The sequence below is a fragment of the Anas acuta genome, chromosome 2 (assembly GCF_963932015.1).
Source record: "Anas acuta chromosome 2, bAnaAcu1.1, whole genome shotgun sequence".
Lineage (NCBI taxonomy): Eukaryota > Metazoa > Chordata > Aves > Anseriformes > Anatidae > Anas > Anas acuta.
This window is the reverse complement of record NC_088980.1, coordinates 81,860,171-81,887,171: the sequence shown is the minus strand read 5'-3', so window position 1 is coordinate 81,887,171 and position 27,001 is coordinate 81,860,171. Positions and strand designations below refer to the sequence as shown.

Genomic DNA, 27,001 nt, shown 5'->3' with positions numbered 1-27,001 from the left:
ACCTGGAGTTCATTTCTGACTTCCTTATTCTTAAGCCAAATTTTACCCTGTGCCTGTGGATCAATTAATAAAGGATAACGAGATGCTTTAGTGGCAATTATTCCATTCTGTATGGATAAGTCATCATTTGGTAATCCTTGCAGGTTCCATTCACTGATAGTAGGAGCATCAGTCAACATTTCAATGAGGTTCAGGCTGGTACTAAAGGGGATTTTCCGGGCTTTCATTTCCTTTTGCCAGTCATTTAATAGCAGACTGCGAAACTCTTCGTTGAACGGACCAGAGTAGGACAGAAAAGCTGTAGCCAACAGTACATCACCTTAAAAGAAAAAGAAAGAAAACAAACATTACGACTTCACAGATTTTATTCATGATGGAGACACTTCCTTCTTGACTTGTTATGTTTTTGATGGTAACTGGAAGAATGCACTTTGGCTGATAAAGATGATAAATGAGCTTTTTTCTCCAAATTCATTGCATAGTAAAGCAATGCTACATTTCACTAGATGTCGTGTTTACCATACCCTTGCAGAGCAACTCTAGGAATCAAGACGAGAAAAAGTTAAAGTAATACACTGAGTTAGGTTTATGTTTAAGGGTGTTGGTAGCAGGGGTGGTCTCTTAAAAGAGGCCAGGGGCTACTCCATGCCAGAAACAGATAATTCCAGCTGATTCCAACAGCCCTACTGCAGGGCACAGCCAAGCCCCGCAGCCAAGCTGGTGGTGCCTCTGGGAAACCGAAAAAGGAAGGGCAAAATGCCGTGCTAATGCTAATGCTAATGTTTAATTAGGTAATGCCAATGTTTAATTTGGAGTGCCAATTAAGATCAACTGCAATTATTACTACTAACAAGAAAATGTAGTAACACACATCACTATGGAAACATTGTGTGACATAAGTTTTAAACTTCTGGTCAGCCTCAGAATTTCCTCCTCCCAGACTAAGTCTCATGACACTAGTAGATTTTTTTGTGCTTCAGAAATAAGAGTACAGGACTGCAATCTGGAGAAGATATTGTGGTATTATACTGAGTACTAATATTTTTTTATATTTTTCCAAGTTATCTATTTAAAAACATGATGAGTGTGTGGGGAAGGTATCCTGTACTTTTAGTAAGTTAATAATAAACACACACAACACACACACAGACACTGTGCCAGCAAATAATACACAACCACTGCTTTTTGAAGAAGTTCAAGGCAAAGGTCAGAGAAACAACTTCAGGCCACAGAAAAGGACAAGATAAATTACATTTACTTGGTATAACTATTCAATAAATCCTTACAATAAAATAATTTTATTTCCAAGTGTTTATTTACACAATTAAAAATTATTTTTAAGAAACAAAAGTTTCATGAACACTGATAAATGCATTTAAAATTCTTGACTTCTATACTTAGAAGTCAATATGACCGAACGTCTTTCTCTCTTCCACATATATTCCGTTATAAACATTTTACTGGCTCTTTCTTACACGTCAACACGTCGCTTTTGACTATAGTCTACCAAGTTAAAATGTCAGTGTCCCAACCATTCAATGCACCTTGTGTTAAGGTGCATCTTCACCACAGCATACAAAGAGTATTGTAGGGGTTTTTAAATATAAACCTCAGTCTCATTGCAAATTTCACCTAGCTGTGCTTCTGGAAGAGAATTAACAATTATCTCAATTTTAGCAACGGTAAATCTGTGCTGCAAAGGAAATATTTGAAATTCCAAATGTTTTTAATTTCATTATCCATTACAATTCAAGCAGCTAATTTACTTCTAAGCTCAAACGTGTCGACAAATGCTTACCCACTAGTCTCTTGGTCTGAACAGCAAATTCTTTACTCTGTTTAGTCCATCTCTCTTTTTCACCTGCTAGACCACTTATAAGACTTGAAGCTGTTTGCATTTTATGCCGGCAACGTTCAGCATCTTCAAGCAAAGTCTAGATAAAACCATCCAGCAAAATATATGGTTTACAGCCATGTATCTGATAGGACAGAAAAATCTCTATGCCTAATTAAACCAGTAGAACAAGAGTTCAAAAATATATTTTCAGTAGCCTATATATTCAGTAACATATAATTTCAGTAATATATATTTAGTAATGTGCTGTGTGAAGGAGGAGGGAAAATGGGAGGGTAGAAGGATATCATGACAAACTATCAACATCTGCCATAAATATGATTCAACCTTTTAATATTCCTACTCTTAATTTTCATATTGGTACATATGTTAACAGAAGCATGAGATGCCTGGTACTTATTAATTCCGGGAAATTCTGCCCAGAATTTCAAATACATTATGCACTGATAATATATATTAACAAAATTTGATGTTACAGTACTAGGCACTAAAGAAATAACCCAATTAAAATATTTTTGAGGCGGTGGGAAGGAGGAGAAGGAGAAGGAGAAAGGTGGGATCCAGAAAAAACATATATATACAAAACATATCATCTCTTTTTCTCAGTCCATCAGTGCTCTTTTTCCAAGGAATAACAAAGAATTATGAGAGGATGCATTAAGTTTTGCTCAAAGGATGGGTGGCAACCTTCTCTAACAGTCTCTTTTCAGCAAAGATACATTCACCTGTTTTTCTCTCATGGCTTTTTCATACTCTGCCTGCACAATATCTAACTCTTCTTGCTTGGCACCCAGTTCTTCCTGAGCTCTCTGCAGATCCAGCATAGCAGTGGTTAGGCGATTCTCCTGGATTGCTAAATTAGCCTGTGAAGCATACAAATAAAAAAATATATTTCCAAATACATCTCAAAACATTTGCTATAATGTATGGCAAATTGAGTTTCATTGCCCTGTATCACAAAAGCAAAATGTTCAGCAGAGATTTCATCATTCATTAAAAACTTTTATTTCAATTATACAACAAACTTTTTCTTGTAGGTAGTTAATTAGTTAGTCTTATATAAATTTGAAAAACAAAAAACAACAAAAACAAACAAACAAACAAACAAACAAACAAAAAAAAAACAGAAAAACTTCTGGGCACATCAGCTCTTTTCAGCTGGCACAAAATTATTCTGAAATGGCCTTTAGAAAGACTGGTGCCATGAAAAGTCTGTTTTAGTTTGTTGTTTTTTTTTTTTTTTCCACCATCTATTTTGCTTTGTTTAATGAAAGATACTACCTGTAATCACAAATCTTCCTTCGCTCTAGATCATTCCTGTAACAAATATCGAGCTATTCTTTCTTAAAATCATGCTTGACCATGTCTTTCCTGACTTTCAGTCCTGCCCTTCAACAACTACTTAGGCCTGCTTTTCTGATAACACTAATAACACTGATGAGCAGAGACTCTGTAGAGTCTTATGAACAGATATACTGAATATTAAATGAATCAGATCTCAAGTATTTTCTTTCTTAAGATAAAGCAATTGCAACTGTGAATTAAACTAGATGTCTGCTTCAACCCCATTCAAAAGGGGCCCAGAGGCATAAAACTGCATAATCTTTTTAATGATCTTGACAGCCTAAAGTGGTAGTACATTTGAAGCATATTTCATTGTAGTTACTATTTTCAGCATAGTAAATTCCTACCAAGGCAGGCACCAGTTACAATAAGGCAGCTGATGTTTCCAGCAGATGAAATCCTCAACTGCACATGGGCAGGGAGGAGAAGAAGTGAAAGGTGTTTGTGTGCCTCCCATTGACTAATAGACTTACCTTTAAGGGTAATACTTCTTTGTTGATGGAAAAAAATACAGCCATGGCTTTGGTCCACGAGCAAAGCCCAGCAACATTCCCACATACTCTCTTAGCTGTCTCAATGTTGTAGTCCACCATTTCAAAATAAGGGCTCAAAAGCTCCACCACTTCTTCATTAATTGTATCCTTTGGAAATTGCTAGAAAAAAAAAAAAAAAAGTTTGTACTATGTATGTACATAAAGTATACATATATAAACTTTAGCACACACAGAACACTACTGGGATCACAAATGTTATTTAAAAGCAGATAGTATGAAGTTATCTGTTATATTTGGGAGCTTGCCAAAGTCATTCTACTCTATTCTATCTTCATACAAAATGGAAAAGAGTTTGCCTTCATTTATGATCTTCTCTATCCTATCTTATCCACTAACATTACACAACTGGAAGTCAAGTATATCACTGAGATTCAGTTTGAAATTCCATTTTCCTTAATACTGAATAAATAACAATATTCTTTAAAAAGAGAGAGAAAAAGATCTGGTTAATGGACACACATTCTATAAGACAGTATTTTCAAAGGGTAACCAGCTACCTTTAATCATTAATGCAATATATTTCAATTTTAACAATTTGGTTTGAGCCTCTTTTTTCTTAAAACAATGCCTCTTCCATTTTCATCACAAAAGCTCTGAAATTTCTCCCTTAATTTTTTTTTGATGGCCAAATATTCTGTATTTCAAATATTCTGTAAGTTTAGTTACCTTCAGAAGTTTATTTACAAGGTATGTCATTGATGAACTTGAAAAATAGCTGTTTCCAGAAGCATAAATAGGTTTATTTATGTACAAGCAATAAAATGTAGAAGTCCTTCAGTAAATTCATGGTACTACCAGCCATACAAAGTTGATCGAGCTTATTATTTGTTATTTCCCACTGGACCAGAGACACATGAAGTAAACTCAGAGTGATTATAAAAGCAGAAAATTATTGCTACCTAATAGGGAAGCTTTAACCAAAGAATAAGCTTTAAGATTTGTTTATATTCTTTGGTTTATGAGAACATTATTCGTCTAAATAAAGAAATTTAAGTTTAATTAAAATTAAGTTTTAGATTATGAAGTCCAGTGGTACAGGACAACATATAAACTATTCTCTAAATAAAGTAATCATAATATTACTAGCTTAAATTGTGAGCTAATGGATTTATTCGTCGTAGCTCTTTACATTTCTGTGGACATATTATGCAGCCGAAAATCCCAAATTTCAAAAAAATCATAGAATCATAGAATCATAGCATATCCTGAGTTGGAAGGGACCCTTAAGGATCATCAAGTCCAACTCTTGACACCGCACAGGTCTACCCAAAAAGTTCAGACCATGTGACTAAGTGCACAGTCCAATCTCTTCTTAAATTCAGACAGGCTCGGTGCAGTGACCACTTCCCTGGGGAGCCTGTTCCAGTGTGCAACCACCCTCTCTGTGAAGAACTTCCTCCTGATGTCAAACCTAAATTTCCCCTGCCTCAGCTTAACCCCGTTCCCGCGGGTCCTGTCGCTGGTGTTAATGGAGAAAAGGTCTCCTGCCTCTCGACACCCCCTTACGAGGAAGTTGTAGACTGCGATGAGGTCTCCCCTCAGCCTCCTCTTCAGGCTGAACAGGCCCAGTGCCCTCAGCCGTTCCTCGTACATCTTCCCCTCCAGGCCTTTCACCATCTTCGCAGCCCTCCTCTGGACACTCTCCAACAGTTTCATGTCCTTTTTATACTGTGGTGCCCAGAACTGCACACAGTACTCGAGGTGAGGCCGCACCAGCGCAGAGTAGAGCGGGACAATCACCTCCCTCGACCTACTAGCGATGCCGTGCTTGATGCACCCCAGGACACGGTTGGCCCTCCTGGCTGCCAGGGCACACTGCTGGCTCATATTGAACTTGCTGTCTACCACAACCCCCAGATCCCTCTCTTCTAGGCTGCTCTCCAGCGTCTCATCGCCCAGTCTGTACGTGCAGCTGGGGTTTCCCCGTCCCAGGTGCAGGACCCGGCACTTGCTCTTATTGAACTTCATGCGGTTGGTGATCGCCCATCTCTCCAACCTATCCAGATCCCTCTGCAAGGCCTTTCCACCCTCAACAGAGTCCACAACTCCTCCAAGTTTGGTGTCATCAGCAAACTTGCTCAAAATGCCTTCTATTCCTACATCCAGATCGTTTATAAAAATATTGAAAAGTACTGGCCCTAAAATGGAGCCTTGAGGGACCCCACTGGTGACCGCCCGCCAGCCTGACGCAGCCCCATTCACCATAACCCTTTGGGCCCTGCCCGTTAGCCAATTGCTCACCCATCGTATGATGTTTTTATTTAGCTGTATGGTGGACATTTTGTCCAGTAGGATCCTATGGGAAACCGTGTCAAAAGCCTTGCTGAAGTCCAAAAAAATCACATCAGCTGGTTTCCCTTGGTCCACCATACGGGTGATCTTATCATAAAAGGAAATCGGGTTAGTTAGGCAGGACCTACCCTTCACAAACCCATGCTGGCTGGGACCAATGACTGCTTTGTCCCCCAGGTGCGCCTCAATACGTTCGAGAACCATCTTCTCCATGATTTTACCAGGCACTGACGTGAGACTGACAGGCCTGTAATTGCTAGGGTCTTCTTTCTGACCCTTCTTGAAAATTGGCACAACATTTGCCAGCTTCCAGTCTACCGGGACCTCTCCAGATTCCCAGGATCGTTGAAAAATAATTGAGAGAGGTTCCGCGATGACGTCCGCCAGCTCTTTCAGCACCCGGGGATGAATCCCATCCGGACCCATGGACTTGTAGGGATCCAGGTGGAGTAGCAAATCCCGCACACGTTCAGGGTCAGTTGGGAGTTTGTCATCCCCACCGTCCCGGTCCTCCAGCTCAGGGCACCCTGGGTCCCGAAGCCCATCATCGGCATTGAAGACAGAGGCAAAGAAGGCGTTAAGCGTCTCTGCTTTGCCTATGTCATTGTCTGTGAGAAGACCTTCCCTATCAAGGAGCGGCCCTATGTATTCTTTAGTTCTCCTTTTTCCATTCACATATCTAAAAAAAACCTTTTTATTTTCTCTCACAGACACAGCCAGCTTCAACTCTAGGTGTGCTTTAGCCACACGAATTTTCTTCCTACAAACACGAACAGCATCCCTGTATTCTTTTCAGGACACCTGGCCCTCCTTCCAGTAGCGAAACACTCTCTGTTTCCGCCTAATCTCCATTAGAATGTTCCTGGTTAGCCACGCTGGCCTCCTGCCCCGCCTGCCTGACTTGCGATATTTGGGAATTGCCTGATCTTGTGCTTCTAGGAGGCATCGCTTAAAGAATGACCAGCACTGGTGGACATCGAGGCCTTCAAGAGCAGTTTCCCAGGGGACCTTGCTGACTAGTTCCCTGAGCAGCCTGAAGTCCGCTTTCCCCATATCCAGGGATGATGTTTTGGTGGCACTTTTCCTTCTGTCACCGTAAATTTTGAACTCAACCACTTCATGGTCGCTATGACCAAGGCGGCCACCAATCACCACATCTCCCACCAGACCCTCTCTGTTTTCTAGCAACAGGTCTAGGAGGGCACCTTTCCTAGTTGGCTCCGTTAGCACCTGCACCAAGAAGTTATCATCTAGGTGCTTCATGAACCTCCTGGACTTGCTCGTGTCAGCCGTGTGGCACTCCCAGATAACGTCTGGCAAGTTGAAGTCCCCCATAAGGACAAGGGGAGTTAATCTCGAGGCCTCTCTTAGTTCTGTAAAGAATAATTTATCGGCGCTATCGTCCTGGCCAGGCGGTCTGTAATAGACTCCCACAACGACACCCCCTTTATTCGTTCGTCCCTTGATCCTTACCCAGAGGCTCTCAACTTTGCCATCGCCGACCTGAAGTTCCACACAGTCCAGCCCCTGCTTCACATACATCGCCACCCCACCACCTCACCTACCCTGCCTGTCCCTCCTGAAGAGCCTGTAACCATCTATCGCAACACCCCAGTCACAGGACTCATCCCACCAGGTTTCGCTTATGCCAATGATGTCGTAGTTGCGGGACTGGGCCAGTTCTTCTAGCTCATCCATTTTATTCCTCATACTGCGTGCGTTTGTGTAGAAGCATTTCAGGTGCGTCTCCTTACACTCAGCACCTTGTGGATCTAACTGAAGGACCTCACTGGCACACAGCCCCTCTGATTCTAGCGTACCATCCCTTAGGTCTTCACCGGCGTGCCTGGTTTTAGCCCCTTCCCCCTTCGACTCTAGTTTAAAGCCCTATCTATCAGCCCTGCCAACTCCTGACCAAACATCCTTACCCCTCTCCGAGAGAGGCCCTTACCATCCGGCGCCATCAGGCCCGGTGTAGCATAGACCTTCCCATGATCAAAGAACCCAAAGTTCTGCTGGTCACACCAGTCTCGAAGCCACGAGTTTATGTGAACAGCACACCTTTCTGCTTCGATCCCCCCTATCGGAAGGACAGAGGCAAACACAACCTGCGCACCTGATCCTCTAAGTAGTCGCCCCAAATCCCTAAAGTCTCTTTTGATCGCCTTCGGACTTCTCGTTGCTACTTCATCGCTACCAGCCTGAAAGACCAGTAGCGGGTAGTAGTCAGTGGGCCATACCAGGCGCTTGACTTTCTTGGCAACGTCCCTGATCCTGGCCCCAGGGAGGCAGCAGACTTCCCTACGGGTAGGGTCAGGCCGACAAATAGGACCCTCTGTTCCCCTAAAAAAAAAATCTGACTTTATACATCCTAAGAGTAACCCATTCTTTTGTAAGCCACTACACAAGTTACAATGCTCAAAATTAAAGAAAAGTTAGAAAACATTTTGTTTCTCTTTCCTATCAGCTCTAAGCAAACAGATAAGTAATGTCTATTCAAATGCTTAAAGCTCTACATCATTTGTCACTGAAGGTAATTTCGTTGCAATACTTAGGAGAAGCTGTAACGGATTTATGACTTGACTTTGCCAGATGGATTCAAATCTATTTTGTAACAACATACTTATTTTTTAAGCCCTTAATATTTCAGATCTATTGTGTGCTTGATTTGCCTTGCACATTTGTTTTCCTATGAACACCAAAGGAAACCTTTCACCAATTTTCTTAAATTTAAAACAGTAATGAGCAGAAAGTTATACAAGTACCTGTAGGTTTTGTAAGAAGTTTCCTGCTGTCATCAGTTTCAAAGATTCTTGCCATGATGGGGTGGTACAACATTTTTCCTGATCAATTTTTACATTGTTCAGTTTCCTCTGGAAGAGCAGTAATACACAATCCATGATACGCATAATAAGGTGAGGAGGTCGACCAAGTGTTCGGACTGTGGCAATATCTGCAGGTTTTATTGTCTACAAAATTGAAACAATTATTGTTATTATTTATTAAATATGACATAGAACACAAGGTCACTGACAGCATTAATCCACTGGAGAATAAAAAAAAATATATTTTTTTCATGATATTTGATTGAAAATAATTTTATAACCCAAAAGCATGAAGCTAGAAGGACCCTTCAGCCATATTTTGGCTGCAACTTTCTCCCAACTGCTACAACCACTTTTGACAAAACAAAGACTAAGATAGCAATATCTTGTAATTTTATCTAATTTTTATTTTAAAGCAAACTTATTGAGCAGAAACACAATCTGGAATGGGAAATGCATTCTGTTGATATTTGGTTAGTAAAGTTGAATGAAGAAAAACAGTGAGCAGTCCTGATAGATATAGAGATATGCACCTTCTGTGTTTTATCATGCTGGAAATATTCCTGGTGTAGAAGCAAGCCTGTGAGACTATATACATATATATATATGTATATATATATGTATATATATATGTATATAATATTATTTTATATATATATATAAAATAATAATGTATGAAAAACTGGGCCCTATTAAGTATGGAAAAGAAATTCTAGGGTGCAAATGTAACACTATAACTTGCAAGTCTAGTGTACATCACAATTTTAAAAGGACTATCAGAATGGACTAATGAAGATATCTCCTTAGAAAGGCATCAATCTGAGCAGTTAGTGCACTGAACCACATACAGAGAAAAAAAAAAAAAGCCACTCAAAAATGGTCACTTCCAATGGGGAAGCCCACTACTATAACAGTCATAACTTCAACAGAAAGTAATAGGTTATTGCAGGAGTGATATGTGAATGAGTGAATGATACTTTGCAGCTAACCTATCAAATGCCTCTCTTGGAATTGCTAAAGGAAGTTTTAATTACTTGTGTTTATACTTCAACAATGGGATTGAAAATTATTATAGGTTATTCTGATTGCCTTCCTTTTGCTTCCCTTCAAAACCATGATGTTTGTTGCATTCAGTGTGCACATGACAGTTTAGCAGAGTTTTTCTAGATATCCAAGCAGAAACTTTAATCAGTGCTTATTAGTGACCCTCAAGAAATTCACCCCAGCCTTTTTTCTACCATACAAATTGTGGCAAAAGAGTTGCATTCTATTCTATTCTACTTTTTACTAGTAGTTGTGCATTTAACATGGCCTTTTTATTTCAAATGCAACTAAGTTTTAATGAACTTTGACAATTCTTAAACTTAAAAAAAAATAATAATCTTCACATATGATAGAATATCTTGGGTTGGAAGGGACATTTAAAGATCATCTAGTCCAACCCCCTTACCATGAGCAAGTACATTTTTCACTAGATTGAGTTGATGAAAGCCCAGTCCAACCTGACTTTGAACATTTCAAATGATGGGAGATACACAGCTTCTCTGGGCAACACTTTCCAGTGTTCACTGGTTTGGGCTGGGATTGAGTAAAATATTTTTCATAGTAGCTTGTATGGTGCTATGTTTTCGATTTGTGATGAAAAAAAAAATGTTGATAACGGAACCAAAATTTTAGATGTTGTTGAGCTGTGCTTACACAGAGTCAAGGTTTTGACTGCTTCTTACACTGCCCTGCCAGCAAGGAGGCTGGGGGTACACAAGAAGCTGGGAGGGGACACAACTGAAACAGCTGGTCCCAACTGACCAGAAGGTTATTCTGTAGTATATGGCATCATGCTCAGCAGTAAAAGCTAAGGGAAAGGAGGAGGAAGGGGGTCATTTGGAGTTTGTCTTCCCAAATAATCATTGCCTGTGATGAAGCCCACCCTTCTTGTAAACGGCTAAATATCTGCCCACCAGAAGCAAGTGAATGAATTCCTTATTTTGCTTTGCTTGCATGCACAGCTTTTGCTTTACCTATTAAACTGTCTTTATCTCCATCCACAAGTTGTGTCACTTTTACTGTTCCAATTCTCCTCCCCATCCCACTGAGGAAGTGAGTGAGCACTTGTATGGTGCTTAGTTGCATAGCAGGGTTAAACCTCAGTACAGTGTCTCATCACCCTCATCATGAAGAATTTCTTTCTTATATGCAGTCTAAATCTACCCTCTTTCAGTTTAAAACCAATGCCCTTTGCCCTGTCACTACAGGCCCTGGTTAAAAGCCCTTCATCTTTCTTGTAAGACCTCTTTATATACTGAAAGGTCGAAATAAGGTCTGCCCTGGAGCCTTCCCTTTTCCAGGATGAACAAGCCCAGTTATCTCTTCTTCTGATCATTTTCATGGCCCTCCTCTGAACCCACTTGATCAGCTCAGTATCTTTTTTGTACTGGCAACTCCAGAGCTAGATACAGTACTTCAGGCAGGGTCTCATGAGGGCAGAGTAGATGGGGAGAACCATCTACCGCATTGACCTCTTGGCCATGATTCTTTTCATGCAGCCCAGGATACAATAGGTTTTCTGGGCTGCATATGCAGCCAACTCATAGCCAACTCATGTCCAATTCTTCATCCACCACCATCCCCAAGTCCTTCCTTGCAGGGCTTCTCTCAATCAATTCAGCATCCAATCTGTACTGATATAGGGGATTGTCCTGACCCTGTCAAGGTCTTTCTAGATGGCATCCCCTCACAGTGTATGAGCTGCACCACTCAGCTTGGTGTCATCTGAACTCTTGCTGAGGATGCACTCAAACCCACTATCTACATTATAAATGAAAACATGAAACAGCACTGATACATGTTTTTAAAAAGCTTATAAACTGTTCTGTACCTAACAGTTTCTCAAAGCAGCATTAACATTCCTAAAATATGTAAAAATTGAATGGAATAACGAACTATGGATTTATCATCTGGGAAATGGCCTTTATATTTAATTGTATATTTTAGTAGACATTTGTCTACTTTGCAAACAGAATTCCATTAAAGGAATCCCTCATGGGAAGTTTATAAATCCATAATCATTGTGAATTCATTCCATAAAAGATGCAGCCCTATACAGACTTATACAAAGAATTTGCTTAAATGAGTTTCTGAATGAATGAATGGATTCTGAGAATACAGATATGTACGCTGAACAGCTGAATTTTATGATAGTATACCAAATGCAAAAAGAAAGAAAATCTGGAGACCAAGTAAGCACAGCTAGTTTTCTCCTTTGTGAAATCTCGAAATAGTGGTATTACAGCTTTTCCTTAAAAACAGATTTTCATTTATTAGAATACAAGATTTCAAAAACAGCAGTATTTCTTTGGTTTGTTATCTTTGGCCAAAAGCAGAATATAAGCTGCAATAAGACACAGGATAGAAGACACGTCACCAGTGTTCTTTTCATACTGCCCAGTTAGCACTGTTTGCTTATACACTTGTCAGAATAGTCACACACCTCTACATTTTTGCTGTTTCATTTTTGTTTGTTTGAATGTTGTTCATTTGTTGGTTTTTGTTGTTGTTGTTGTTGTTTGTTTTTTTTACCTTCTCCTGTAGCTGAGTATCAGAATCTTATGATTTTTATTCCTTATTCCACTCTCATCAGCTGTAATATCATCAACTTTCATTTAGACATTTCCATTCTGCCTTTCCAGAATCAAGGCAGTCAGGAAGTGCTAAGCATTTCTCCCTCAAAGTAAAGTTCTACATTCAGAACATCCTTGAAAATTTATGCATACTACATTTTCAAGACTTTGATTTGAGGAATCATCAGAATGGTCTTTAACCATAACCACTCTTGGCAGACTCCCAAGTAGAAAGGAAAACCTTCCAGTAGATCTACATAACGACCATCAAGATTTAGCCATCCTTCATGGGTTTTGTTCATTTTTTTTCTGTTTATTGAGACAGCAGCACCTCACCAACCCAGATCCAACTTCACAGAATCACAGAATCGAAGGGGTTGGAAGGGACCTCAAAAGATCATCGGGTCCAACCCCCCTGCCAAAGCAGGTTCCTTACAGCAGGCTGCCCAGGTAGGCGTCCAGACAGGCCTTAAATATCTCCAGAGAAGGAGACCCCACAACCTCCCTTGGCAGCCTGTTCCAGTGCTCCGTCACCCTCATTGTGAAGAAGTTCTTTCGCATGTTGGTGCAGAACTTCCTGTGCTCTAACTTGCAGCCATTGCCCCTTGTCCTGTCCCCACAAACCACCGAAAAGAGGTTGGCCAAATTCCTCTGTCTCCCACACCTCAGGTATTTATACACATTGATGAGATCCCCTCTCAGTCTTCTCTTCTCCAGGCTGAACAGACCCAGGTCTCAGCCTTTCCTCACAGGGAAGATGCTCCAGGCCCCATATCAGCTTTGTGGCCCACTATTGCTATTCACAACATAAATACCTTAAGGGACATTCTCGTACACATTCAGATGAAAAGATATTTAAAATACAATGCAAGATCTACAAAAAATAGTATTTGTTTCATCACTAATGATGAATCATGACCAGAGTATTATAATTCAATTAAAAAAGCGTCACAAAAAGAGTGGGTTGAAAGACTTGAAGTCCCATGGTGATTGCTATAAATTTGAGTGATTTAACATCTCAAAGGACAGAAGAAATTTTTTTGAGGAAGGCAGAAAGGAAAGAATCATCAAACTCATTCAACGTGAGTTCATTGGCAAAAACTTAAATACAAAACATGAGGTTTAGATTTAGATGTAATTATAACTGTTTTTACAGGAAAGGCACTCACTCCTTTGCTCATTGCACACTAGTTGTTATATAACAGTACCAACACTCAGTTACCAGTGTAATATCAACCTGCAGCACAACATAGATAAACTACAGTTTCAAGTGGAAGTTAAAATTTGCCCTTTGCTGAAAAACTCTCCATTTTAGATTTGATATTCAGGTGGAAAAAGACAGACAAAACAAAACCTAAACCTCAAAATACGTATATCTATCTGTACTCATCTTCTGCCAGTTACATGGTGCATCTGCAATCTTACATGCGAAGAAGAGAAGCACATCTCAGGGGAAAAAAATGTGACACTTGGTCCAAGATTTTTAGCACTAACCTGTAAGGCTGCTTCTGCTTCCTCCAAAGCAGGTTTAGCAGCTTCCAACTTTTCTTCAGCAATGGCTTTGTCAACTGAGATGCTGTCTACAATAGCTTGGGCTTTGTCTTTCACTTTCTGAACTTCACCTTTCACCTGCTCAGCAGCCTGTGCTTTTACAGTAACTTCCTTTAATACCTAGAATGAAAACCCACACACTAAATATTCAAGAAAATACATGTATCTAGCTGGAAGAATGTATATTTCTGTTGTAAAATTTTATCTGTTGTATTTAAATTCCAAAAACCAGAATGTTCAAACAAAATTACTTTTGTTGTTACTGTTATGTTTCCAAGATCCTTTTTTTTCCTTTTTTCAACACTAAACTTCCTATTACTCAATTAATCTTTTCAAAATTTAAGAAAAAAAAAATCTAAGCACTATACACTTCAAAGTTTGTACATACCATGTCAGCTTTTTCATTGGCAATTTGAAGTTCCTTTTCTTTTATCTCCAGCTCTTTGCTCAGAGCAGCCACTGACTCAGAGGCTTCTTTCAATTTTTCCAGTCCAGTATTCATTCTGGAGTTAGAAAGGAAGACAAAAAAAAAAAAAAAAAGTATGTAATTTCTCAATTTCCAAAATTCTCGATTCTCAACTTTCCAAATTATTCCATCAGTAGAATGAATCAGATGGATCTAATACCTAAGAATGTTTTACACACAAAATACACAGTTTTACACACAAAATACACAGTTCAGAAACTTCCACATACGCATCTGATGTATTCACAATCAAGAAAGTGAACTATAAATAATTGCCTAAAGAGAGCATATGCTCCACATATGAAATGTTCCACACTTTTAAATCAAAGAGTATGCCTTTATTATTGCATTAAAATTGTATATGCTAGTTCCACATATGTCACTGTCCCCATTGAGCTCTCCATTGAGAACTGAGCTCTACGGAGCAGAAAGTATTTTCTGATCACTAAAATCCTAAGAAATATCTTAAATCACTATTTCTTGTTTGAAGAGGATGTTGAAGAGGTTAATAAAATCAAAATATCAAAATCAAGAACAACCAAGAGAGATTAACAGGAAAACAGCACTGAGATAATACTTCTATGATTGAGCATTAAATTGGCCCTTCAACAGCACTTTTTAATTTATCAAAATGTAATTCCTCATGACAATGACTTAAACTTAAGTGAGCTGTAGACTAGGAAAATATACATTTGGCATAGGAGGGACAGAAAGAACTACAGAGGCTACAACTGCAAAGGCTAAGCAGGACTGGGAGAGGTAAATCAAAATACAGAACAGATAAAGAGTAACACCTGCTAAAGTCCTTGACATTCTGCAATAAAGGTGAAATAAAACAAATTTCTATTCATGAATTAATCTGGTACATGGGAAGCTCAGAAAGCACAACACTGGAGCATCTCCATGTCACAAGTCTTCACCTACACCATAACAGCAGACTTCTACTTCAGTTTGGCTTTCAAGTTAAAGATTTCAAGGTGAAATAAATTAGTTTGAGTCCAGTTCTCTGTGCCAGTTTTTCAAAATCAAGGAAAAAAGTTTTCTTAAGGATGACACCAACTGATACACTAAATGCTAATTTTACATTCTAGTTGACTATTATTTCTGACATGAAGTTAAAATCTGCAAACAGACTGCACTAGTTTAACAAAGTACCTAAAAAGAGAAATATATAAAAACGCTTCATAAGCCAGAAGTAAAAGGTTCAGCAGCCTAAATTACTCATGTAATGACAAACCAAAAATACCAATGATCTTTTTTACATGCTCATATCAGATCAATACAACTGTTTACCAAGAAAACAAAAGTTGCTCTTGGGTAAATCAAATGTTATTTTGACTATATTAAATTTATTCAATAAAATTGCATGGTAATGGTTTATATTAATTTATTTCCACCACCTTGCTCTTTAATACATCACTACCTTTTAGTCTTTAACTTGCATGTGAAAAGCAAATCTAACATTTGTTCAATTACACCTTTACACAATTTTAGGAAACCCCAAAGAAAACTTCTGCTATGCAGAGATAAGCCATGCATTGAAATAAGTACAACAGAAAATACCTAGGTAAGAAAGAAAACTACAAAAAGACAAGAGTAAACTGAGCACTATACCTGTTTGCTAATGTCTGCACTTCTGCATGCTTTTCTTTGTATGTAGTTTTATATCCTTGAATAAAAGAGAGGTAGGATTTGGGAGTCACATGTGTAGAACGTCTGTATCTTTGAAAGTAATCAGAACACTTCTCCGCCACTCCATCCTGGAATGAGCCCATACACTGCACAATTTCCTTCTTTGTCTCAGCAGTGCAGTCCATATCATATGAGGACAGGAAATGTTCAGATACTTAAGAAAACAAGAACAACATTCAAATAAGTAAGTGTTCAGGAAGGACTCTTAGCTTATAAACAAATCAACATGGATCATCACTATGTATACATGGCTATGTATCCATATCAGTCTCTTCCAACCTAGACAATTCTGTGATTCTGTGATATATATCCACTGGCTATGTCTCATGACAAAGAGAAGTATTTCACCCAATTTATATCATCTGCTAAAAGCAGATATCTAAAAGCAGATGATATAAATCATCTTTGCACCACTTACTCAAATATATTTGGCTCAGTATGTGTTTCAACTTTAAATTGCATTATATATCTAACAGTTCACAAAGCACTATTCTGTCTTTTAAAGGATGGTATAGATTACACCAGGCAATAGCTGCAGAAAAGAGAACACCACAGGAAGAAAAGTCTTTGTGCAAATGTTACTGGCAATCTGAGATTCATCTTATCATTGTATTCTATAAATTTAGAATGTAAAGATCAACCAACTTATTGACAGTTGTGACATGGGAGATACTTTCACATTGCATCAACAAGATACTGTGTCAGATCTCACCCAGCTTCTGAAACTCTGGTCTTCTTCATTCTGCACCAGCAGATTCTTAAATTCTTCCACACTTTCAGTAAAAACATTATAGCCAACAATCCAGTTGGCTATATCCTTTTCTCCTCCAACATGTGCAACTACTTTTTCTCCCTGAACCTGTCCAACTGCTAGATATCAAGGATTACATAAACACAGACTCCCTCTCTATGCCTGATCATAAGCATAGTTACTAAATCACTTTTTTAGTGGTATCTTGCTTTCTTTGTTAATGCTTTAAGGCTTCTTTAAGGTGAATTTTTCTTCTAATGGTATTCAAAGCCCTTCCTTTGTTAAACACATTTCAACAGCAAGGAGAAAACATGTCCATCAAATTTTTGAACCAAGCAAGTTTCTTCTGCTAGTGTGCTGGAAAAACAAGTTTTGCTTGCCTTCAAAGCGATTAAAACAAGTTCATGACCACCAGTCACAGAATTAAATATCTCTGAAGACAAAACCTACACCTACCTGCCACTAGAGCATCCTTAGGCCACCGGCTGAACCAATCTATAGTGCATCCAGAAATGAGAGCAGGGAACTTCAGGGCCCTGTTTCGAAACTTTTCACCTACTGGTGAAAAGCAAAGAACCACATGGAGGTTCTTACGGACTCTGGTCATGAAGTAGTCATACAGAACTTCACTGGTTGGAGGTCTACGTGGATGTTCCTTTTTCAAGGCAGGTATGAGGTCACTAATGATCTCATCTATTTCATCCCGTGCAAATAAGTTTGACACCTTTGAGAAAAAAAAAGTTTGTTTTTTTTTTTCCTTGTTTTAGGAAATCATCCCAAATAGAGTATATAAACAAGACTGATTTAATGCATAGTCTTTCAGGAAAGAATACTCATTTCAGATACACAAGTTATTAGGACCCAAACCACTCCTTTAAACCAGAACTTTTTCTGAAGTGACTCCATTATGCACACTGAAATCCAATTTGCTGTAAAAGTAAAATCCATTCTCCCTTGTGAAAAACAGAGCATTCTTGTCCAATGACATTTGCTTACTTCTCTTAATATCCGACTAAATAGTAGAGATTATATAAAAAAGACACACATCTTGAAAAAAAAAAAAAAAAAAAAAATTTTTAAAAACAGAAAAAGATGAACAAAAGCTACTCCATCCATTCTGAACAAAACTTTACCATACAAAAACCAAATGTATACTTTAATCGAACATAAATTTTTTTTAACCTTCAGTGATATTCCTTAAGTCTTTTTTTTTTTTTCCAAGCTATTATCACGTCCCTGACAGATTATCAATTCACTTGGAAGGAACTGACAGACAGTTTCTCTGTATGGAAAGATGATGCTCATTCTAAATTTTACCATAGGTTTGTCTCACTCTATAACCTAATAAAAAGGTTTACTTCAATGATAATAACTAATCAACTGTTATTTTGTGAAAGTGTGCCCTTAGACATATAAAAGAATATTAAAATAAATTCAGTTATTGCTTCTTTTCTTTTTTTAAAAAGCAAAAAAAAAATCTCATCAGAAAGCATCCTACCTCCCCTGATGATAAAACATTGTTCAGGTATTCCAAGAAAGACTCATCTTTGACCTCATTGTCTGTAAAAAGAAAACATACACCTCTCCCTTGCAGTCCTGATGTTCTGTACAAGAGTTTCAGATCTTCCATCAAGTTTGAAGTGCTGTACGATCTACAGGAAAACAGTCCTATTAATATTTAATCCTTTTAAAAAGGGTATCTAGTTAAAAGAAAAAAAACAAACAACTAGCAAACTTGAGAAAGAAATAATGTCTTGGAACATATGGCAAAAATGTGCCAGCTGTCCAAGAATTTTGATTTAGATTAGCTGGAAATACATTGCTCATTTCAAATTTTCCCATTAAATAGCTAATCCATTCTTCTCTTTCCTGATCTCTTTTTCACACAGCAGCAAAGGAATTCAAAACATTTAGCTTCTCTACAATGAGATCTTCTTATTTGAGTGCTGAAAATATTCCCTGATCATTGAGATGTCCTGTAGACACTTTGGGAGGCACTCATATTCTCATAGAAAGATTTATAATTATTTATTTATTTTTAATTTATTTTGTGAGTTATTCAAAAAAAAAATGTACTGAATACTATAAAATAAGGTAATATATACCTGGAAAAAAACTGTCAAAATACTGGTATACATCAAACATCATATTTACCAAATTAACAGGCAGTGGATAAGTATTCTATCTCCTCACACAAGGCATTACTTCAAATATTGTAAGATAAACTCAGAAAGCATTATGGATAGATACCACGTACAAATATGTTTAGTTCAGTGCAGTGCACTGTATAAAGACAGAGTATAATAATAACTTCCTACTGCCAATATTCCTTCCCATTCAGTGAAACATACAAAAAACATTACTATTTTGAAGAAGATAAAAGCTTAGACTCACTGTATAAAATCAAGTAAATTTAGACAATGTGAAAGGATTTTTCATGTTTTTATACTCAAGGCAACAGTGCTTAGTCTACATTGCACTTGTTCTTTCTTCCACTGCAGAGAATGGGAGCCTAATTTATTTAAAGGAAGACAAAGTATTTATTGGCTTAAATTTTAGTTTACGCTCACCGTGTTAGCGTGATCTGGAATGTATCATAGCCAGCTATGAATGATGCCAGTCTTGTCAAGCTCTGCTTTCCTGAGCCACCAACTCCAACTAAAAGAGCATTTCCACGAGGAGTACGAATCACCCGAGAAATCTGTAGATTAAAGCCATCTATTGCTAAAATATGTAATAGTTACATACCCCAAAAAATCCAATGCTACTGCAGTAATAAAATTATGTTAGAAATGCAGAACAAACTGAAATTTTACGTTTTAATTCAAGGAGTCTATATTGCTATTAATTATATCCTGTGGGCATTTGTACTTCGCAGTATTTTCTGTAAACCTGCCAGTAGTAACCGCTTGATCCCACCACTGCAAACTTTCAATTATCAACAGAACTGCATCTCACACTTCCACAAAGCATAAGCAAATTGCAGTAGTGATGCATTCTCATAGCATTTAAGATCCTTTAAATTGTGAAATAAATTATAATTTCCACAGTACTATAGTCTCTGGACAACTTTAGTTAAGACTCATCTCTCTGGGTTCTTTCATTGTCACCAGAAAGACAAGCTGTCCCAGGAGTATTAAATTCAGGAAGAACAGTCCCCCACAGGAGGTAGAAATTTTATATTTATAATCAAACTTTTTAAGCTTCTAGTTTACTTGATTATACAAATGCACAATATCAGTATGAATATTTGTTCTCTGTGAAACATCGCCCATGTAGGTCCCCCTCTCTTTCCCGTTTGTTATTTCCCTTTTCAAGTGAAAGGTAGTAGTTACTTACTACTCCCCATTTCAACTCATCACAGTGCACTGTAAACAAACAGACCCTTTGGAATTCAAAGCAAGCACATTTTCAGCACTGTGAACTGCATGCAGAACTCGTTCCACTGTCCACTGCCAAGAAACAGTACCAGAAAATCTGGAAACAGGTAGATGTTGTCGTATGCTGAGAAAATATGCCTTTAAGCATAGGAGAGGAACTTACTCCACACCCTACCAATTGCACATGAACAGACGCAGCACACAGAGCAGCCTGCATTCATTTCTGGAACAGCATGGAGCCACTTGCCCAACCAGCTGGCGAGCAGCCAGTCTCCTCTGAACACGCAATGACACGCACCATTGGTTCCAGTTCTCTTTATTACCTTCAATATCTCTCTGATGCCTCTAGAATTCCATCATGCCATTAAGCAGTCTGTCTGAAATGCAAGTCTATTTACTTGCAATTCCTGTAGAAGACTTTTCCACAAGTTATTAAAAATCAGCATGTCTGCTTCTTGCACTTTTAAAATTATATGTCATATATTGAACACAGTGTAATTGCTGTTTTTCATAGGTTAATGTTTACAAGCAAAGATAAAATCAAGTATGAAGGCTTATTCTAAGCATACGCAATATTTGACCTGAGAAATAAAAATACACCACCCTTGGAATATTACTGATCACTTCAATTATGGCTAGTTGTTGTTTTTTTCTGGCAGAGGCACACAGGCTGTACACTCAGAAGCTTTGTTCTAGGGTTAAGATATTCTTCAATTTTAACTCATTCAAGTGACGCTATGTCAGCTCAGATTAGGCATTACCTTAATTCTGCTCACCTAGCTTTCTCCTAAAGCCTGGTCTCAACTCTAGCTAAGGTATAAAGCTCAGACCTGCAGAGTTGTAAATGCTGATTTCAAGAATATGGGATCAGACAAGCACTGTCTATTCATTTTATCCAAGAGAACAGTAAGACAATGTTTCAAGTATTTATCAGCTATCAGAGAGAGAGAGATTTTGGCCAGATCCTGAATTTATATAGAACTTTTTACTAGGAGTAAACCAGAAATTTGGTAGCAATTGTGATGATGATTTAACAATTTTTAAAAAGAATTCCCCAGCAGAATAGCATCTATTTTGCTTTGAAAATTGCAGATGCAAAGTGTTTGCATAACTCAATTTAAATTATTTTTATATTTATTTTATCATTTGTTAGGATAGTGCAACCTGATATACAGTGCTTACATTTTTTATAAGAAATACTGATAACTTCATTGCGCGACTGAGAAATAATAGTTTTCCTTTGTATGAAATCTATTATATACGAACAACCCTATCAAATTATGGCTAGGTCTAATCCATAGTCAAAGAAATTTTAAAAGAAGTGAGCATACTGTGGATCTACAAAGAAAGTTCAGACTAGATTTATTCCTGTTCTTCTGTACATACTTCTTCATCAGCAGCCTATTATGTCCTAACCTGAATTTTATTTCACTCATTCCGAAGAGAGGAAGGGCTCTTAGAAGAATTAATGAGGAGAAATGTTGAAAAAGAGTTTGATACTTAGGACCATGATCTCACTAGATATAAAAGATAGATATAAAAGAATAGTTCCATCTGGTGTATTTTCAGAAGACTGGAGTTTTAATACTTGGTCAAAGGGTGAAAGAAACTTTTATAGCAAAAAATGGCTTGTTTCAATTTTAGAAGTATTTTACCTTGATTTGTACATACCTTCACTCATTTTCAAACACAACCAAGTTCATATCTGTAAGGACGTGGAAAAGAGCAGCAATGATAAAAAATCTCAATCCAATAAAACTGTACCTTTACTAAATGAATCATAGCATCCTCAAAGAAAACCATGTCCATTCCGGTACCACGGACATTCTCATTGTATGTTTGTAAAAACTTATTTAAACGATTCCGTAGCTGATGAAAGCAGTAAATTGGCTCATAAATTTTTGGGATGCCCAAATTAACTTCCTCTAATTTTTCACCTAGAACAGAAAACAAGTAAAAAATCCTTAACGGTTTAAATGACTGAAGAAGGCAAAATGTAGGGATGAGTAAGACAAAGTAATTAAAAATCACTAAGCAAACAAAGCAAGATTTATAATACATAATATTGCATATTAGATATATGTATAAGAATGCTACTTGTACTCTTTCTACAAGGAACAATAAAGTTCAGCTACTTAATTTTTAAGGGCAAAACCAGCAAAAACTAAGAAGCCTTCTTTCTCTACCTCTGAAACATGAATAGTGAAAATCTGAAATTAACTTAGATGCTAGAAGCAACAGTAGCAACAGAAAATAAATAAATATTGTAGACAAAAATTGCAATTTTTTTAATAGAAAAACATCGCAAGTTGATTAAATCTCTGCACTAGAGAAAAATACTACTAAAATTAATAAATTTACACACACACAAGAAATGTATGTTCACTGTAAAAAGATAAATATTTGTTTCAGCAGGGATCTGAAAACCACGAGAAATTGTCTCCTTCTTATCCAAAGGAGGAAATTGTGCTACTGTCTCACATTGCCATTCATAAGCATTAATCATGCTTATAGCAGTCATGAGTCATGAGCTCCACTAGGAAAAAATGTTAGAGCAAATAGAATCAAAGCATGGCTGAGGTTGGAAGAGACCTCTGGAGGTCATCTGGTCCAACTCCCCTGCTCAAACAGGGCCACCTAGAACCTAGGACCATTTCTAGGTGGCTTTCCAATACCTGAATAATTGAATATTCCAGGTGCAAGTAAGTTTCTTAGAAGTTGAATGAGACGTTTAAGCAACTAAGTCTTACTCAGCTACAGATAAGGACCTAATAAGAAATGCAGCAAGGAGTTAAACTGTAGTGATGTTTTTACATTTCTGAACCATTTAGGAGAATTATGTCAGCTTTATCTTGTTCCTGCAGTTTTATTATTAATGACAAAAGACATCTTGATCAAGTACCAGACCTAAGAAAGGGCAGACATTTAAATTATTTACAGAGGCAGCAGGTATAATGTATTAAACTTTTCCCTAGCCCCAAGATTCAGAATCACGAGTACTAAATAGCAATGTCAAAGCTAATTGATAAAAAACACCTTCGTACAGTTTGAAGGTCTGCAGAACACAAGCATTACTGATGATTTTTGTGAAGCTAAGGTCTGAAAGTTGAGCTAAGTCAAAGTTTTTTGAGCTACTTCATCTCATCCCTGTGTATTTATCTCAGGGACAAATATATTGCAGTAGTACAAACCAAACAGATACAGGGCATATATGTCAACATTAGCCTGAGGATAGCATTATTTAAAATTATGTCAGATGTCTTTTTTAAGTATTTAAGAGCTCAGAAACACAGCTCCTGCTGTTACACTTCATCATAATGCTCAATACTAAATTCTGTTACAGGGACAGTTAAAACAAAATTACAGTTTTTATGCTTTCCACTTAATGCAACAGGAGGGGGTTCTCAAGACTGACACACATATTGAGGATGAAACAAACCCTTTCTAAATTCAGGCCTCTGACTTTGTATTTAGATGAAGTTTCACGTCAAAAGGCATATTACAGAGGCACACATAGTTAAATGTTGAAGGTTATTTTGAGAAATACATGCTTCTTTTTACATTTTTTTTTGATAATGAGGATTCAAATTTTCTCATTAAAAGTCACTTCTCACTCCCTCTGTATGCATTCTGACTTAGATTTCAGTCCTCTCTATATTGACACAGTTCACAAGTCATTTAAGGACATAATTGGCTGCTTTCTCACATGAGTTTGCTTTCTACATGTATTTCATTACTTTAACTCAAACATTTCCTACCCTTTACTCTCCTATTGTCACTCCTTTCTGAGTATTTAAATTATCCAAGAAATTTAACCACTTGCATTTAACCACTTATGCCAACTTTTTGTTCCTTCCACTACACACCAATATGATTATATGAACATATAATTGAATCACTCAGTAGTTTAATAATGACTTTCCCAAACCAAAACCAATTATTCCCTGTTCTTATGTATCTACTAAGAAATAGTATCTGGGTCTGCAACGCACTGTTTTTATTTGAAATACACAAAGACATTGTTACAAGCTACATGAAAAATTCAAAAGGTTTTACTAGTTTTCCAGAGATTTTGAAGCAACTCCTATCTGCTATAAAAGCATGTATCATGTATGTCCTAGAAGTTATTGAGTAAGCCCAGAGACATTCGTATACCAGGTTTCTATGGGATGGTGCTTTTATCTAGTACTGCAATCCAATTCAAATCATTTATACCATATTTCTTTCAGCACTTTAAAATAAGGGACTCACACTCACTCTTTGTCAGTTTTGTCAACCTATTATGTTCATGGCTGTTCTATACAGATGACCAGAATAAATATACAGACTTATCCCATAAACATAATCATGTGCCACAGATGGTAACATAGACTGCACTGGACAGTCACTGGACAAGACAGACACCTTTGATGCATAACCTTACCACGCATGTTGAGACATATTTATATTAGTATCTATTTCATCATACTCCCTTCCCTATTCTTGCCATATCCATGGTTATCAGAGCAAATCCTTACCGGTTCTTTCAGGTTCCTCTCTTAAGAAGTCAACAAAGAATGCATCAATTTCAGGATTCAGCAAAGCTTTTTTTTCTTCAAATTCCTCCTCGATGAGTTTTACCACAACTGTGTTAAACCACTTTACATCTTCTGAGGTTGTGAAACGATCGGCAATAACACACTTACATTCATGCTTCCACAGTTTTATCAGTACCTATTTAAACAAAATACAAGATAAGGCTTGCAATAAAATACGTATGTCAATAAAGCACATGCTTTTAAAATATTTTTAAAATCATATTAAAGCTGGAAAAGAAACAGTGGTATGTTTGGTTACAGTTGGCAAAGATGGCTTGGGCTCTTTTTACCAAATAACCCTTTAATTTTATATTAACTGTGCCAGAAGCCTTTATCTACCATTCCAAACCGGAGCATATTTACCTAACTAAGCTGTAGCCTTAGGACTAGATCCATACATGGTAACACATGTTTATACACTGGTAAATTACTTCTGTAACCAGTTATATTTGAAGTGGAAGGTGGGTGGAAATAACAGCATAACAGCATGAGCAATATCATGCCAAACATAAATGTCACACCCAACAACAAACCCAAATTAGTTAGAGTAAAAAAAAAAAAAAAAAAAATGTAGAGGTGTTTATATTATTCCTTGTCCAAATTTAATTTACCTTTAAAGTCCTCCTGTTTGGTCAGAGGATGGAATAAGGAAACCTAAAGGTTTTTAATTCTGGCAGCACTGCTTCTAATCCTATCAAATTAATACACAGTAGTAGAAAAAATTCCAAGCATTCCTTGAAGAACTCATTTGAGCCTACAGCACTTTGTATAACTGATGCATACTATGTCAGGTCTCAGAACTAATATGTAAATTCATACAATCAGATTTTGAGCGATATTTATATGTAAAATCACATTTGTGCTGTATATTTTTAGTTTTGAAAATTAAAACCAATTCTAAAATCTAAATTTCAGATATAGTAGAATGCAGGAGCTTATTCAACAACCAGGGAAGCACACTAAACATTAAGTGATTATGTAACCCAAACGTATAACGATTTTTTACCATAACCATTGTTTTTCCAGCTCATCATGTTTCAGTGCTCAAAACACTAATTGGCTTTTCCTTAAAATACCTGAAGGAAAAATGATGCATAAAGTACTCTTTTTTTTTTTTTTTTTTCCTGGAAGAAAGGTGGGTTATGGAAAAAAAAATCGCATTGAGTTGTTATTTTCTCTTCCTTTTTAGTTGTTAGCCAGAAATCAATTGTTAGACAGATATTAGGCAATGACTGAAAGTCTCAAGACACTAGTTGGGAGAGGAGAAATGTTCATCTATTTTAACCAAGATAGATGCACTTTTATCTATTTAAAATGAAGTTCATTGTCTCTCATAACTTTCTTTGCCCCTTTTTTTAAATAAACTAGCATTTGTCAGGAACAGTATAAAAGCTAGCCTTCTCTCATAAAAAAAAGTTTGAGTCATAGTCTAGAAACAAAGTTCTTATTTGAGGTGGCACTGTAAAAACTGAAAAAAAAAATATCCTTGCCTCAAAAAAAGATTAAAAATGTTTTTCAGTCAAAAAGGATTTGTTTCTAACACAAATTCAAATGCCAAGAAGTTAGACTCTTCATCCTCTTTTTTTTTTTTCCCCCACTAATTGTATACTAATTGACTATATAACAAAAACACTAATGTGATTCACTTACCTTTGGTTCATTGATGACTTCTGATGTAGTATTCAGCATTCCTTGCCAAATTCTTGAGAGATCTCTAAGGTTGAAGATATAATGGAACTTGGCTGGTGTGGGCAACATTTTTAGCTTGGTAATCTGCCACAGCCTGCGTGTCAGTGGCACTAGCTTGGCTACGGTTTCTTTCACATCTTCTGAAAATCCCCTCTCACTACAATAATGCCCTTCTCCAATTACACCTTTGAAAATGAAAATTGCCAAATGAAAGATTTTCTAAGAGGCATTAGCACAACAAGAGTTATGATCTTTTCAAGTGCGTTTTTATGTTTGTTTGTTTGTTTTTAATCCCCAAAATCTTAAAACAGAAACAAATAAACAACAAAAAAAACCACTTGTTGGAAAGGGTTCCCAGTCTTCCTTATTCAAATCCTGATTCTCTTGGTGTTACAGCATATCATGCCA

At 37.2% G+C, this 27,001-nt stretch overlaps 1 protein-coding gene across 1 annotated transcript in view; it reads right to left on the bottom strand.

Moving 5' to 3' along the window:
* Positions 1-27,001, bottom strand: part of DNAH5 (dynein axonemal heavy chain 5) — a 143,868-nt gene that overhangs the window by 25,840 nt on the left and 91,027 nt on the right. Inside the window, exons 50-63 of the mRNA XM_068670986.1 lie at positions 26,555-26,778; positions 24,845-25,040; positions 22,092-22,264; positions 19,518-19,648; positions 18,446-18,599; positions 17,404-17,671; positions 16,119-16,350; positions 14,427-14,541; positions 13,982-14,158; positions 8,811-9,014; positions 3,673-3,852; positions 2,581-2,718; positions 1,799-1,934; positions 3-319 (exon numbers count right to left, since the gene is read on the bottom strand). Of these exons, the coding sequence (XP_068527087.1) occupies positions 3-319; positions 1,799-1,934; positions 2,581-2,718; positions 3,673-3,852; positions 8,811-9,014; positions 13,982-14,158; positions 14,427-14,541; positions 16,119-16,350; positions 17,404-17,671; positions 18,446-18,599; positions 19,518-19,648; positions 22,092-22,264; positions 24,845-25,040; positions 26,555-26,778 (2,645 nt within the window). The remainder of the gene's footprint in view (positions 1-2; positions 320-1,798; positions 1,935-2,580; positions 2,719-3,672; positions 3,853-8,810; positions 9,015-13,981; positions 14,159-14,426; positions 14,542-16,118; positions 16,351-17,403; positions 17,672-18,445; positions 18,600-19,517; positions 19,649-22,091; positions 22,265-24,844; positions 25,041-26,554; positions 26,779-27,001) is intronic.